Here is a 17740-nt window from a genome sequence, read left to right as displayed (position 1 = left end):
AACGTGGTTCGCGGTATCCCTCTGGGGGGCTACCGAGAAATCCTAAATTCGCAAATTGCGGGGATCTTTCTCTTTTATTCCAATGAAGGCTTAATTAGAGTGTCAGAGAATTTGCGAACTTCGATTTTCGCGGTTATAGCCATGATTGGTAAGTCTGAGCATTCGACTCACATCTCACATGTGTCATCAAAATAGCCCTTCTTGTGATATTCGTATCGCTAGCAATCGTTTATCAGTACACCAGTATAAGTCTGATCTCATGCTATTCATAAATTATTACAGATCTCAGCGCAATAGAGAATGGTTCTGTAGTATTTGGGGTCGTATAAGTTCGATGGAACAAGAATAACACGACCAATGGACACAGGACACTGTGATAGCGGAGCGATAACTCTGCTTTCTCCGTAGAAACCCGAGGACGAATAAAGAGTTCCTATCGCAAGAACTTCTAGAACATGTAGATACAAGAATAATGAACGAAGTGCGACATTGTTTAAAATAATTACAACCCGGCAAGAATGGCTCTTAAAATTATGTATGGTAGTAAAATGTAAATATTCCGGTTTCATACCCAAGCTGTAAAATCTTACAACAACAAGTATTTTTTTCTTTAATTTTGATAGAAAAATATTATAATAACATGCGTAAAGTTTTTGTTGCCGTATCGTACTCTCACACGATTGTAAAGAGACGTAAACAGTAAATAACCTAAAAAGTGAATGTCAATAGACCAAGTCATAAAAACATTCTAAATTGATAAAGTTGTTTAAGTAATTCAAAAGGGTATCACGGTTAAATGTCAATTTAAATCAAAATAAGGCAGTCGGAGCAAGGCACGGGCGGTCTTTTATCGTAGGGGTTAATTAAAGTTTTCGCATGGAAAAGTACTGCACGATTACTTGTGGCAAAGAAAACAATGTCACTTTATCTATAAATAGTAGGTCAGGCGATGCAGGGCTCATATACACATCGCTTCGCGAGCGTTTTACTCAGGCGAACTAGCCTTACGCTCCGTAGCGATCGAAACGCAAAGTGGCACTGTCACACGAATATGGAAGAGTGATAGAGGGACATAATGCTTTTCGTTGTCGAAGCGATAGCGATTGTTGTAACCTTGGCTAGGCCGGCTGGTTTCCTTCGGGCAATTTTGTACGGTGCGTGATAGGAATAGCCCAGGGCAGGCGGCGGCAACTGCAGCGCGCATTTTGGCACAAGCTTTTGGGTTTCTGAATGCGCTGAGAATAGACTCCGTGACACCAATTTATGGCCATAAAAATGAGGTATGCTGATGGACTGATATTGTATAAGCAAACTTGGGCGGCATGCTGAAACTTTGCCAAGTATAACGAATTATGATGAGTGACTAAATCATGTTAAACTCCGTGACGGTTCGTGCTCCACGTTAGTTCTCTCCAGTTTGTTCAGCCCCTTGTTGGGACCCAACGAGCAATTAATCGCGTTAAAAATCACAAGTTCGTCACAGCAAAGAAGGAAAGGTACATATTAGGTACAGTCCGCATCAATAGTAGCATAATACCCATCCGCCACTCTCGGTTACTTTTCCAAATAGTGATATGGCTCGACAGTTCGCGTTCAAAAGTGTCTGCAACAGTTTAGTTAATTGTTCTATATTTAAAGACATCTCTTTTTGTTAAGGTAGAGAATGGTAGATAGTTTTGACGCATACTCCGATACGCTACTATAGATACTGACTGTACCTCGTGTCATCAATTCTTAGCTTCCAGAAATAAGACTTGTTCAATCAAAACTCTTTGCGCAAGCCATGTTTGTCGAACCTATGCTCACAGAGACGTGCAAATTTTGGATAAACAGAATTGTTTCCATGAAATGCAATGCATGTTTCTGTGTGCACACCGGACTGCAAACAAACTTAATGGACTCGAGTGGCAAATATTGGCGAATGTCTGAATATATGCATGAAGAGAATGTGTCAAACCTAACAATAACAACTGTGTAAGTTAAAGCCAGCAAGATTCTTTCTAATTTGAACTGAGGTGCTAATATAAATATGCTGAGTAGTATAGACTTTGTAACTTTTACATTAGTTTGTTGACTTCTTGCTTCCTTGCTTGATCTGTCAGATTATGCGATTTTGGTATTAAGAAATGGTAATAGGGTAGATATTTGCTGAGAGGGTCGAATGGATTATTTACCCGAGTTTGAAGTAAGTAAATGACACATGTATGTTTGTTAAGTGAAAATAAAATTGTCACATCGTTCCTGGGTCTCCCGTACCTAGTATAAGATAAAACCTACCTACCTACCTACCACCTACCTACCTAGCTACCTATACCTACCTAGTATAAGATTTTAGTGGGCATTAAAGTGCAACTTATGATATTATATATTAGTCCTTGCGTGTGAAAAAATAACATTACGCGTCGATACTCCATTAAAAACAGAATTAATTAAAATTTGCATACAAATGCGCTTAATCTCAATTTTATCCTAAATTGAGATTTTTTAATCACACTCTTATTTAAGAGATACATAATTTAACTCTTTATGTACAAACCTCATTAAAAATAATTAGGTGTTGTGAATTAACCACGAACTTTATTTTTGGTATCGTTTAGTATTAAAAAGTGATAAGTTGTACGATTTTCTTTTTTAGTTTATTTGCTACTGTTGAAGATGACCGATATTACATTGTTTAAAAGTCCGTATGTAAGCATGATGGTCCGAAACGTAATGAAGTTGCTACGGACCGGGAATCGAATACACTGCGGTCAACCGCACGCCGCCACCCGACACCGGCCTGCGATGATACATCGTAGACACTAACCCTTCATAGATAAACCTTATTTCAATGGGATAAGGCCTATAAATGGCCAGTTAGGTGTATTGTTAGAGACAACTGCAGTTTCTATTTTTGAATTCACTTCAATTGAGTTCCAATTCAGGGGATGTGTTTTGTATCCTTGATAAACGGGCCTCTTGTGGATCCCGCAGGTAAGTAGCTGTATCTGTCCCTCCATTACGGATTTTTTTTATAATCCTAATTTTTTTAAGTGTCGGTACGGTAACCTAACGATGGCACCCTTGATTAGGTAAGTTTGTTTGGACGAATGACCAAACGTGGAAAATTTGCCTCAGAATGTTAATATAGGTATATTATTTTTTCTATTTATTGTGGGACGTACCACATTATTAGAATACAATACAATACAAATACTCTTTATTGCACACCTCACTACAGAAAACTATACAAATAATACAGGAAGAAGAGGTTAAACAACAGGCGGTCTTATCGCTAAAAAGCGATCTCTTCCAGACAACCTTTAGAATCTATAAATTGTAAATACAGATGTCAATCGCAATGAAAAAATCAACGATGATCAACTCTGGCCAACGTGGGACTTTTTTTTACAACTTATACGTATGACGTATAACATACGGGACGTATTTAGAATTTACCTCAGATTATGAGAATTCTCAAGTTTCTTAATCTACTGGGAATATAAAGTATATATACCTAGTACCTGTCGCGATAATATGTCATAGGTACTCACGAAGTGTTTTCATCAGATTAACCGGAGATAAGCCAGCCCAAGTCAAATAAATAGCACACTTTTTCATCCAGACAAACACATCAAAGTCACCTTCTACACATGTGTGAATTATGAGTATGTATTTATGAGGTGATGTTTCTTTTGATCGAGATTGTTTGATATCGCAGTCAACATTCGAATTGCTTGTTAATGAATTAAATTGTCAAGCATTTCAACAAAACCAACGAATGATCACTAGATTGCAAAACAAATTATTTTTAGAACCACTTTATGGTACGATATACATACCTATATCGATATACCTAGGAATTATAGGATATTGAATATCGATCCGATATCCTAGAATTTTGACCAGAATCTACGTACGACATTTTACACCATACTTGACAATAACCAAGTAACTATCCTATCGATAATGGGAAAATCATAATGGTGGCCCAAAGATCTTTTTATCTTTTTTTATTTAATTAATAATCATTGCAATCATGTACAACATTATAAGTATACAAGGTACACATATGTGAACATAAACCCGGACAAGGTATAGCAATTAGTTTTAATCTTATACTAAAGTCTTATTACAATAAATGCTCGTAGTTTATACAAAACCGTGCAATAAGGGCAATAAGGCTCCGTTTTGCAACCCAACCCCAAGATTTGTCTTACCAAAGCAAATTTCATCTTTAGAGAGAATACTGCTGTTTTGATTTGCTCACGATATGACGATATTCATTCATAAGCGAAGAGCCTACTGGTAAATATCAATAGCAATTTGTAAGTAAGTCGACCATTTTAGATACCGTTCCCCACTTATCTAGAGTGGATAACTATTATACACTTGCTTATTTATTTAAAGCGTACCATGACCCCAGACAACAGTGAACGATTCAAACAATAGCTACCTATTTTACTTAGGTACGATGTTTTCCTTTGGAATAGGATCTTTAGTAAAAGTGAATTATTCATTTCAAGATTAGGTATTCAGGTAGCGATCGCTGGAAAATCTTATTGATGCAGAAAATAAATGTTTCGTAAATACCTATCTATCTTATACTTAATATATCTAAGTATTGTTATATTTTACTTACTAAGCGAATTCAATTAATTGATTCTCAAGACGTGAGCAATTGAGCATAGTTAATCGAAATAAAGAGGTAAGTAGGTACTTTCTGATAATTATAAAAGATACTTAATGGTTTTATAAGATTTTAATTCGCTTAATGAATGGTAAAATCCATGTGTTAAGTTTTTTAATAACTTGGCATCTTTGTTAGGGTTCCGTAGCCAAATGGCAAAAAAACGGAACCCTTATGGATTCGTCGTGTCTGTCTGTCCGTCCGATGTCACAGCCAGTTTATTCCGAAACTATAAGAACTATACTGTTGAAACTTTGTAAGTAGATGTGATATTTCATAAGATTTCAAGAATAAATTATAATTATTTTATGTGAGTTATGTTAAACTTATGGCATTCAGTGGGTAGTGATTAGAAATGTGATTTGTGTTTACCCAAACATTTGTTAATTAATCTGTTGGTAGTCGCGAAAATGACCCTTCTCTCCTACCCGCCAATTAAAATGATGAAAAAGTATAAATGTAACGTACCATGGGATGGAAGGGGCATTCTCGCTTTGGCGCTTGAACCGGTAACGTTGAGTAGGAAGGCTTACTGCGTGTTAAGTTAAGAATGTCGAAAGTGTTGAAGTAAGAACTTGGAGCAGAATAAAAGTAATTAATTGTACCCAGGACTTTGATTCATCACATAGATGTTCTGTGAACCGCAATAAGATATTCACACAAAAATAGAAAAAAATACAATAAATTTTGGGGATTCCCCATACTAAAATGATATTGAGGTTTCTAATATCTTTTTTTTCTAAACTGAATAGTTTGAGCGAGAGACACTTCCACAGTGGTAAAGTGAACCCCTCCCCCCTGTAACTTCTAAAATAAGAGAATGATAAAACTAAAAAAAATATATGATGTACATTGTACATTACTTACCATGCAAACTTCCACCGAAAATTGGTTTGAACGAGATCTAGTAAATCTTCGCCGCTTTTTTCTTGAAAATAATTTAAACGCAGTATTTTTTTTTATATCAATAATATCAGTAAATCTTTAAACGCCTAATAAGCAGGTGTTTCACCTTAAAATAACAAAAATTAAACACATTCCCACCTTGTCTACTTTGGCAATGTGCCAAAGTTGCCAATCAATTTATAAAGTCACTCATGGTACGCTCTACATATGTGCACTGTACCTACCTACACGTGTCCTTCTCTTTCAGTGCCTTAGAGCACATAATACCTATGTCAAGTCATGTTTCTACGCCGAGTTTTCGCTCCCTATTAATATTTAAGATCAGCTGGGATAAGTGAGCCTACAAATACAGCGTAAAAGCCGTTTCTTGGGTCTTGTTAAGATCGCTATTCTTATGCATGACCGGACACTATAAAGTGTTCGTCTAGTCACTATAAGGGTTCCGTTTTTTTTCTTTTTGAAGTACGGAACCCTAAGTGTCAAAAACTGCCTGTATGCTCGTAAACTATATAGGATGTCAAACCCGATAAGCGCCACCATAATTTGCCTGCTGATAAAAAGGAATGCAGTACATACAGAATGATATAGATAGATGTTCTCATCTCGGCTGACATCCGACGCCCCGACGGCAGTTTTTACGGTGTAAACTTCCGGCGGACAAACGAATAACTATAAAACTTCAGTCGCGATCGGCCAATCGTCGATAAACACTGATTTGCGCGGATGTAGAGCCGGACCAAAAAAAGTCTGCAACAGATTTGATAGCCCACGCAGTGCAAGTGTCATTTCTACGTCATAATTTCATATAAGTTTGACGTTTAAAATAACACTTTCAGTGCGTGGGCTATCAAATCCGCTGCAGATTATTCTTGGTCTGACTCTAACGTTTTTATTAGCAAATATAAAAACATTTGGATGATTGACAGCTTGGAATTTTCAAAGAAATAGAGAACTATTGATAGAGTTGGACCAAAAGTCTGCAGAGATCTTGATAGCCCACTCAGCGCAAGCGTTATTTAAAACGCCAAACTTCTATGAAATTATGACATCTAACTCTAAGTAATTACGTAAAACTAAGATGGAAGAGTCCACGTCTGTGTTATTTTCCCTCCCACACCCAAAGGGATCAAATCATTATCGAAAATAGCAGCCATGTCCATCCTTCAGATGGGCAGAAAAGATAACAGACATATTTACAGAGCTGCTATAGCATTTATGATATTATTTTGTATGCCTTGTTCATCGTTTGGTTAAATTATGTCACATTAATTTACAGTCTCAATTGGTGCGTTGTACGTACCGTATAATCAGGATACAAAACATTATTTAAAACGATATTATTCATTATAATCGTACTGTACTCTTTTGCTACTAAATGCATTGCCTTTAATATTATTTGGTTAAATGCTAACTGTAGGTTCCTAATGCTAACTGTAATATGTAATAAAATATGTACCTACTTAAAACGTTTTATTATTACTATTACTAAGACTTCGCTGTCCGTCCGTCCGTCCGTCCGTCCGTCTGTCACCAGGCTGTATCTCACGAACCGCGTGATAGCTAGACAGTTGAAATTTTCACAGATGATGTATTTCTGTTGCCGCTATAACAACAAATACTAAAAACAGAATAAAATAAAGATTTAAATGGGGCTCCCATACAACAAACGTGATTTTTGACCAAAGTTAAGCAACGTCGGGAGTGGTCAATACTTGGATGGGAGACCGTTTTTATTTTGCTTTTTTTTTGTTTTTTTTTTGCATTATGGTACGGAACCCTTCGTGCGCGAGTCCGACTCGCACTTGCCCGATTTTTTAGTTTAATTATTTAATTGCGTTAATTCTTAAATATTTCCGATTACAATCAAATATATTATCCTCTTATAACGTTTAAAATCTAGTAAAATAATTCCGTATGTGTTTTATCACAAAACATATATCAAGATCATACTTAGATATGAAAATTAACTCTTTCCTTTACCTTTTCATAGACAATCTACTACATTTTGTAAGCATGGGTAAAGCTTATCTACGGTCCTCGAGAGAACCATCCCAGCGGAAGGAAAAGAAGATGACGACACATACCGAATACACACGGGCCGTGACGCAGAAGCAGCGAGTTACAAATAAATGGACCTCATCTGACGCAAGTCAACCCGTGATTGATCGGAAGAAGGCGCCAGGCGGGCCTATGTACCTATATGCCTGGAGACATGACCAATTGTGACGTCACTTAAACCCCAGATGGCCTAGATTCCCTCGCTTCGTCACGCACTCTGGGGATATTCCACTAACTTTTTACTCAAAATAGCAGCCTTATCATCATTTACTTAATTTATACAGTCTAATAAAATAAATGACATCGACGTACGCATCAAATATTTATCTTTGACATTATTAACTCATAAATCAAACTAATTAGATATCCTTTGAGCAACGGCCTCTTTACATAACCACTACACTTAACAGTGAACGAACAATAGATAGCACTAAGTTAATTATAAGTACCTCTATTGGTTCATTCACATTTGGCAGTGAACCTGGTTGATTGTCGTTCAATAATTGTGTTAATTAACGGTTTGACCAGGAACAAATAGAACATTATGTTCTGCTGTCACCACATGTTAACTTCACAGGGATGCTGTAGGCGCGATACAAACTGATGAGCGCATAGTTGGCAGGTCACCCGCGTTGGCTAGCATTGCCAGGTAACCGCTATACATTAGTGTACATACGCACACGCCTATTTAGTTGTATCTTTCTCGTTTATATCGTCAGGTGACAAGCAAAAATCACTAATTACTAAAAAAAATAAAGAAAAATCAACTTTATTATGGTACTAATACAGTTCACTATGGCTATGAACTTGTGATTATAATTAGTGGGCTTTGGTTGTCAGACACCTGACGATATACAAATTCATTACCAGACGTCTCTGCGTGTTACTGTATCAACTGTATGCAGATTACAGGAATAGACCAAGTAGCATTAGGAACATTCATATTATGCGTCCGCCTCTGAAGTTTACCTTATGATATTAACAGGGGCATATTTTAAAATTTGGCGACCCGGGCCAATAAGTTTTGCCGCCCCCGAAGTCAAGAAAGAAAAACAAAATGCAATCGGCCAGGGGCGGCATACGCCGCCCTTAGCGGGTTGGCTTGGCGCCCCGGGCCATGGCCCGGATGGCCCTAGGGTAAATACGCCCTTGGTCATATTAACAGCATCATACTCCTGATCGTGACCGTATGTATTAGATCCTATCTTATTAAAATACCTAAGGTCTACGAAAGATGTAAAAGACGCTCGAACATACGAAGTGGATACGAATCCACCAGGCGCATCACGATCGCGCTTATAGCTCATGGTATGACATAGGTACTCGTATTACATGACACAACCACACGATGTAACATTTTTACTGGTGGTGTGCTGGTGGCGTGGTGTGGGTGTCCGACAGTGACATACATGCTGTAACACGGGTGTAACGAACTATAAAAGCGCGGCCATTAATACCTATGCCTGAAAAAAAGTATTGCGAATTGTCCAATGAGCTTGGGGACTTGATCTCTCTCTCTCTGGTGGTCTATCACAAATTTTTTGTAAAGAGATAAAAATGTTATTTCATCGACATTTTATATTCATCCAAGTAAAATAAACACGTGTGAAATCCGGTCTATAAACCGCCGTCACATGCGCATGTCGCTGCGCTTACGCACACAGTTTGAAAAATGCTAATATTCTCATCGCATATTTTAGAATCGCTTCACAAAAACCAATGTATGTGACCTCAAATTCCTTACAGTTCATTCGGATCGTAAGGTCAGAAAAATATTCCTAACGCCTGCAGAGATGCGCTCGGCTCACGATGTGAATAACTACCCATTTTGGAAACTGTCCAAATCGCAATATAAGAAACAAAGCTCCTTTGACTCGAAGAGAATGCCTAAAGTTATTTACGGTCGTATTTAAACTTTTCCTGAACGCAAATAACCGAAATTAACTCGGCGACACAAAGAAATAAACCTACTTTATAATGAATTCAGGCTTAATATGAATGTTCATATACTTACATATATGTATGTTATAAAAATACGGAATCAAACCTCAATAAGTAAAATAAGTCAATGAAGAATATGTTTACACAATAGGTAGAATAGCAGAAAACTAGACATTATTATTATTACGAACGGAACTACAGTCAAAAATGTCAATATATAATAGTTGTAGGTATACCTTAGTGAGACGTTGGCATCCCTCAAATCGCAATATATAAGAACATGAAACAAATTAGGAAATAAATAAAAGCCACACTCAACAAACTACCAAAATAAGAGATTTCAGAATCACACGACAATCACGAAATACTTACATCAAGTGGGTCAACTGGCGAAATTAACGGCGAATAAGCTTTACGGGAAAGCGACCAACAAATTTGACACAGACAAAATCTGCGCATAACTTATGAAGAAAATGGAAAATAAGTTAAAACAAACACTAAAACTATAAGATTATGAGTAAGCACAATAGGTTACAGACACATGACTGGTTGTCGCACTTACAACAATATCTTGCACAACTAAAGGCTTGGCCACACACAGAGCGCGACGCAGCGCCGCGTCCGCGCCGCGTGATGCCGACGCGAAGCCTGGTCAAACAGGGCGCGCGCCGATCGCGCCGGCCTCACGCTCTCAACACGGCCTCAAGGCGCGCGTGAACGCGGCGCGGCCGCGCGGGAACGCGGCGCACCGCTCGCTGCCTAACGTCCGATCCTACTGATGTGACCTTGCGCGACGCGGCGGGCCGCCGCGTTCGCTCGGCGCAGCGCTGCGCACGCGCCGCGCGGACGCAAAGGGCCGCGCGGCGCGGGGCGCGACAGAAGCGGGGCGTGATACCGGCGGGACGCAGTCTGTTTGACGTCGGTAACCTGTTAGCATGTGCCGCGGTCGCGCGGCGTGGACGCGGCGCGGACGCGGCGCTGCGTCGCGCTCTGTATGTGGCCAAGCCTTAAGGACGCAAAAAATTATACCAGGAACTTATGTCTAAAATAAAATTAAATGAGAGATATTTCTTTACATTACACTGTGCAAGACAATGTTGCAGATGACTGTACAAGACACGGACTCCTATTTTAAAATGGCTACAACCACGCGTCGGGCTAAATCAAAGGAAGAGAAGTTATATGGCATAGCGATAGCGAGAGCCGTGAAATTTGACCCACCTTGCACCAGAAAGGCATGCGCCGCGCCCCAGGCCGGACCTGCCGTCAAGACAAACTGTGAATTATAACAGGCTTCCTTTAAATTAATAAAGTAGCGTATCTACGATTGTGCCGATTCAATTGAGTTAAGAATCTTTAGACCCTAGGCGCCATCGTCCGTGAATGCGGCTACATAAGGAGCAGGGCATGAACAAGAGCCCCCTTGCTTAATAGCGTCTAAATGTCAAGTTTAAGTTTCCAACTATGGGTCTCCCCAAATATATCGACGGCGACGCGCATTCGGCAAAAGCCGATAGGAAAAAGCTTTATGTCCGCGCAATAAGAGCGAAAAAGCCGTCGACGCGTTGGCAGGTGCCGGCCGATGCGAGCCGAGCCGAATGACGACTTTTTCGCTCTTATTGCGCGGACATAAAGCTTTTTCCTATCGGCTTTTGCCGAATGCGCGTCGATATATTTGGGGAGACCCTATGTGGCAGACACATCAACGTGATCATATAAGATCATATGGGATTTTAAGAGAAACAGTATGAGTATTCCTTAAGCCGTCTTTACCATAAGGGCACAAGGGGCCCGTACCCACGGCCCCCAGCCCCTCATCCTCAAGGGGCCCCGAAGGACAGACAGTAACTGAATTTGATTACCCTTAATAAATAGAAGATCATAGTAGAAAAATGTTACTTAAATTCGCTTTCTTCACTTTTCAAAAGGGTCCCAAAATCAAATGTGCCCAAGGGCCCCAGCATAGCTTAAGACGGGCCTGAGTATTCCCACTATTCCCTACTTACAAGTATTCCTCTTGCCCCAATGTTTCTCTTACCCAGTGAACCCCATCTAACCTTATATTCATTATAGTCACGAATCGGTACAGGGGGCCGATTTTTGAATTTCGATCACTCGATTTCGTCACTCGAAAATCGGTGGAAAACGGCGAAATGCTAATTTTTGAAATACGAGCGATCGAAATTTGGAATCTAGTGGTATTGACCACTCGATTTCAATTCTATTAGTAGAATTTAAATGCCGCGTACTGGAGATATTATTGAACGAAATATATTGAATCGAGCGGTCGAAATTCAAAAATCGGCCCACAGGTTTCTAAGTGGTGTGTATTTCTCGGAACCATTCATGTTAGTATAACAAACCAAACCAAAGCCATACACTGAGCAGACACACTCAAAACACTTATAGGATAACTGGGAGCATGAATCATCAAATTAAGATGAAGTACTTATCAGCAGTTAATTAAAGATACGTTAAATTTATCACCTGCCATTCATACAATAACTAGTTATTTACGATACAAGTGCGGAAAAGTGGAAATTAGAAACGAGTGGCGATAAATTTTAAATCGACACGAGTTCCAAATCACCTATTCGCACGTGTATCGTACGTTTTACAGTACATAAATATGGCCCTTTAAACTTTTGACACTCCTACGCACGGAAAGTTCTCTTTCCCGCACTAGTGAGGGAAAGGAGGACCATATTGTACTGTAATATCTTTTCAGCATACCTAGTAGAAACTAGAAAGTATACAATTTGGGAGACGGAGCATTTTGCAAAACATAACCTACTTTTCTACTACCCTCTACTACCCTCTCGCGCATGAGAGGAGGCCTGTGGCCTATCCCACAAAACTTACAATTACAATTTTACAAGTGTCAAGTTCCAAGTTTGTAATAATACAAATGTGCGTACCACAAGTAACAAATTTGTAGTGGAAAATTCTTACAAATATGTAAATTGTATCACAAGTCTACAATTTGTTGTATCACAAAACTTTACATACGCTACATATCTTTTCCGGAAAATGTACAAATTTGTAGCTGACAATTGTTTTGTGGTACATTAAATTGTAGTAATAATTATACATATATGTAGAATTGTAAAATTTCCAATTTTGCCACATAGTGTCCCTTAAGTATTTCCAATCTTTCTCCATTATTCCTAAATCATTTAAATTTTGCGCTTTTTCCTTCCATTTGTTTTACATAGTGTGCGTCAATTTATCACTAAATTTACTAAAGTTTTTGTTTTCATTTATGAGGTTTATAATATAATGGTCAGTTTAGCTTGCAAATCCATTGTAATGTCAGTTGGTATGTAAATGCTCGTAGATAGATCAAGATCACTATATAAATATAATTGATGTAATTCTTGCGTATTGCGTATAAAGTGAAACTACCTTCAACATTAAAAAAGCAAAATAAATTGTTAAGTAAGTACATATTTGTAGTTGTAACATTACAATTTTTCGCTTTTATATTTACAAATCAACAATACTACAATTATGTAGCTGTCGTGACATACCTTTATTCTTTGTGATACGCTTTAGCAAAAATGACATATTTGTATATTGCAGACTTGTAATGAATACATATTTGTAATTATTGTGGTACATTTTTTTGTTTACAATTTAACAATTTTGTCGAATTGTACACTTGTAAAGTTTTGTGGGATAGGGCACTGTGCTCAGCAGTGGGACGTATATAGGCTGAAATGATGAATGATGAACCTACAAGAGCCAACTAATTAATTTAACCCAATCTAAAACATGAAACATATCTAAAGCACAGAATAAGTAATAGTAATAGTAGAAGACACTTTATATGTGTAGACAACTGCGCAGTTTAGGTACCTATCCTTGAAAATACCCAGACACTGAGACAGTTCAATGCACTTTAGTCAGACTGAAAAACAACAAGCCACCCGGGGCAATGAAAATTAAATGAAAAATTCATAGATATTCCGTGTTTACAAATTTAATGAAATTCTATTTTGAGCACTTTTATATCTACAAACAAAAAGATGTTAGTGCCTACACTTAACTAATAGGGTTGCAAAACGTTGTTTTCACCCCATTATGATGGCAAACAAGTATACCGCCTATAGCTTAGTCATGGGTGTCGTGGGTATCACATGCGCGTTGCCGAACCTACAACGATTAATTCCTTACAAAGTCTTACTTACATCACTAACATCACAGAGTCTCGACTTAATTTACTACTAACAATTGACTGCTTCTACAAGAAAGTCTAAACAATTAAAATTAAGAATCGTTTTGCCCAGAACTTGTACCAGTACCTAGGGGTAGGTATATGTTACACAAAGAAGGCCGCAAAAATATCTGACACGATCTTATTTGAGTGTGTCACATATTTTTACGGCCTTCGAAGAGTAACATATATATTATTTGCAGGTGACTGTACGTGACTGTGCAATGGTAGGATGGTACATCGTGCCTCAAGCCATTGTTGTAATATTTGTAATCAAAATATAATGATTTATTGTAATATTTCGCACGACTTATTGCTCTTCCTGTGCCTTACAGTACAGTCACTACAGTGCGTGTCTGGCCGTCAGACAATAATTTCTTTTTATTGGCATTAAATTGTCCATCGAGTGGCAAGTGGACACCCACGCACACAAGTACTGGATCTGAATTCCCATCACTTGCTAATGTTCACAATCGTGCGACTCAAGCAAACCAGTGCCCTATGCCACAAAACTTTACAAGTGTACAATTCGACAAAATTGTTAAATTGTAAACAAAAAAATGTACCACAATAATTACAAATATGTATTCGTTACAAGTCTGCAGTACACAAATATGTAATTTTTGTGAAAGCGTATCACAAAGAATAAAGGTATGTCACGACAGCTACATAATTGTAGAATTGTTGATTTGTAAATGTACAAGCGAAAAATTGTAATGTTACAACTACAAATATATAACAATTTATTTTGCTTCTTTAATGTTGAAGATAGTTTCACTTTGTACGCAATACGCAAGAATTACATTAATTATATTTATATAGTCATCTATCTCCGAATTCTACGAGTATTTACACACCAACTGACATTACAATTAATGGATTTGCAAGCTAAACTGACCATTTTAAACCTCATAAATGAAAAAAAATAAACATTCTCTTTGGTAAATTTAGCGATGAATTGACGCACACTGTGAAAATAAACAAATGGAAGGATTAACGCAAAATTTAAATGATTTAGGAATAATGGAGAAAGATTGGAAATACTTAAGGGACACTATGTGGCAAAATTGGAAAAGGGGTACGATGGTAAGCTCAATTTGAGTATATCCATTTTTTTCTTATTCAATACCTATGAGTATTTCGTAAATTAAATTAAAACTAAGTAAGTTTGGGGTTTATATGTATATGAAATTCATGACAACTAGGATCGCTTTTTAGGGTTCCGTAGCTAAAATGGCAAAATATACTGCAATTACTAGTATACGTATAGGTAGCAACTGTAGCAAGAGGGTGCGACACACGTTTAGAGAATTGTTAACTTGTAGGTACAATTCTACATATATGTATAATTATTACTACAATGTAATGTACCACAAAACAATTGTCAGCTACAAATTTGTACGTTTTCCGGAAAATATATGTAGCGTATGTAAATTTTTGTGATACAATAAATTGTAGACTTGTCAATACAATTTACATATTTTGTAAGAATTTTCCAATACAAATTTGTTACTTGTATATTTTGTGGTACGCACATTTGTATTATTACAAACTTGTAACTTGACACTTGTAAAATTGTAATTGTAAGTTTTGTGGGATAGGCCACAGGGCTATAACCGCGAAAATCGAAGTTCGCAAATTGCGGGGATTTTTCTCTGTCACTCTATTTACGCCTTCGTCGGAGTAAAAGAGAAAGATCCCCGCAATTTGCGAATTTCGGTTTTCGCGGTAGCCGCTCTGGTTAACTCAAGATCCCGGATAAAAGTAACCGGTTTTCTTATAATATAGGTACGGTCGAAAGTATTAATTTATGGCCCTTTTCGTACCTTGTCACAGTGACAATCAATATGAAAGACCTCATACTAGTGGATAGAATCAGGCGTTACTTTGCGGTAATCCATATTAATTAAAACCAAAATATTACTTTGCTAATCCGCGAACCCGTTATACTTAGGGTCGGTTGCATTGCACCAAACTGTTCGTATCGTTAAAGAGTTCGCAAAATTTGTATGTAGGTATGGAAAGTTTCATAGTAAAGCGCCGGGGCGCGCCGGCTGACGTTGATCAGTCTGTCAAATGTGGTTGGTGCAACCGGCCCTTACTTGCGTATTTTTTACATGCATTTTATTAATTAATTAATGTTCCCACCCTCCCACCGCAAAAATAAATACGCAAATAAATACAACAAAGCACCACCAAAAGAATAATACTCGACACGTGTTTCTCCTCTCTACGAGGCATCCTCAGGAGTTGTTGACGGTCTGATGCCGGCAACCCGTTGCCAGTTGCCGGTTGCGATTGGCGATTGCCGTTGTCAGCTGTAAGCTATTGGAATAACACTCCTGAAGAATTGCTTCCGAGGTGGATATTCAAACCTTGTGTCGTCCTTTTCACGTCATAATTTTATAACCAGTGTGAGCAGGACAGGGCCATCGACTCAACTTTAAAGAGCTTCGAGGTTGTGTTGGTCTTTAAGCAATTGCTGCTTGCATTACAGCCCTGTGATTGTAATTTATGACTGGAGGTATATACGAGTAGCTTGCTTGTTTCTTTGATACGTCTACGGCATTTCTTCAGAAAAGGGTCCTTATGGTAACATTCCATTTCTAACCGCAGCTGCACTACCGGTACTGAACGCGTCGCTGTCATTGTCAATTTCCATAGTAAAATTGACAGTAGTAGTGCAGCTGTCGTTGGAAATGGAATGTTACCCTTATCCACGAAAGAGGAAATTCGAAACGAGTGGCAATAGATTAAAACACGGCTGAAGGGAGTGTTTTAAAACGACACGAGTTGTGATTAGCACGTTACTTATTCGCACGTGTATCGTACAACGTTTTACAGTACATATGACCCTTTAAACTTTTGACATAATTATGCACGGAAAGTGCTGTTTCCAGCACTAGTGCGGGAAAGACCATACGTACTGTAATAGTACATTTCGATGCTAGTTCGGAAGGTATGTCATTACTTCACGAGTACCGAGATATCTTGCCACGAGCCGCAGGCGAGTGGCAAGACTCGGGACGAGTGAAGAATGACATTTCCGCACGTGTATCGAACGACGTTTTTTAATACAGTTGCGAAAAAATAAGAAAAACATTGTTAATCGTACACTAAACAAAAGTGGTAACAGTGACAGCTCGGTTAGACGTCGTCTTTAAGTATATTATATCTATGGGCGTTTGACAGCTATTCCGTTCCATTCAGTCAACTTATTACGAACGGAATTTTCAATATTGAATATTAAAAATTAAACGTGTTATAATGATGAAGACGTAAGTAATTAAATATGAAATATGTAATATTTTTCGTATTCTTACATTAACGGTAGGTTTTTATGCTGATTACGACGTTTAAAGGAAACTAATATTAACACTCATCAATAAGTAGTCGTGAATTGGAACAAGTATAAATTTAAAAAAATTGGAAAAGTAAAAAGCACTAGTTCGAGATAACCAACTTTCCGCACGCTAAACAGCTACGTAAAGTAGCACTTTTTGAGCAACTGTATTAAAAACAATATTTAGTATTTACTCCTTAGGTTGGTAATATTCCACCTGTCCAATTTCTTGGTTCAATGGCATTGCGTCTCACTCTCTCATTAAGCAAAATGTGAGACACAAAATACACATTAGACAAATAAATTGTACAAGTGGAATAGGTACCACCCTTAGATAATCTACGATAAGATATTATCTCGGTACGTATTAATGTAATAATGTCTGAATGTCAGTGTTTCCGATAGCGATAAGATAACTAGGTACAAATGTTCTAATGTGGGTAATCCCCTACGTTGCCAAAAGATGTTATTATCGTCAGCATAGTGACTAACATAAAATATCTATTATTCGTTATCAACTTGGAAAAAAAAGTATATGTACCTATTTGGCTAAGTGTCAAATACCTACCTCTATTCATTGACTTAGTAGGTATGATTTTTTAAATAA

The 17740-nt window shown here is 37.8% G+C and overlaps 1 protein-coding gene across 2 annotated transcripts in view; it reads right to left on the bottom strand.

Moving 5' to 3' along the window:
- Positions 1 to 17740, bottom strand: part of LOC134668884 (glycogen-binding subunit 76A) — a 66607-nt gene that overhangs the window by 47167 nt on the left and 1700 nt on the right. The window contains exon 2 of one of the 2 annotated variants that reach the window (XM_063526370.1): positions 10796 to 10834. The exons of the other annotated variant lie outside the window; for it this stretch is intronic. Coding sequence (XP_063382440.1) covers positions 10796 to 10813 — 18 coding nt within the window. The 5' untranslated portion in view covers positions 10814 to 10834. The remainder of the gene's footprint in view (positions 1 to 10795; positions 10835 to 17740) is intronic. 2 annotated transcript variants of the gene reach the window in all.

The sequence above is a fragment of the Cydia fagiglandana genome, chromosome 11 (assembly GCF_963556715.1).
Source record: "Cydia fagiglandana chromosome 11, ilCydFagi1.1, whole genome shotgun sequence".
Lineage (NCBI taxonomy): Eukaryota > Metazoa > Arthropoda > Insecta > Lepidoptera > Tortricidae > Cydia > Cydia fagiglandana.
Note: the sequence above shows the minus strand (reverse complement) of the source record. Positions and strands in the feature narration are given on the sequence as shown.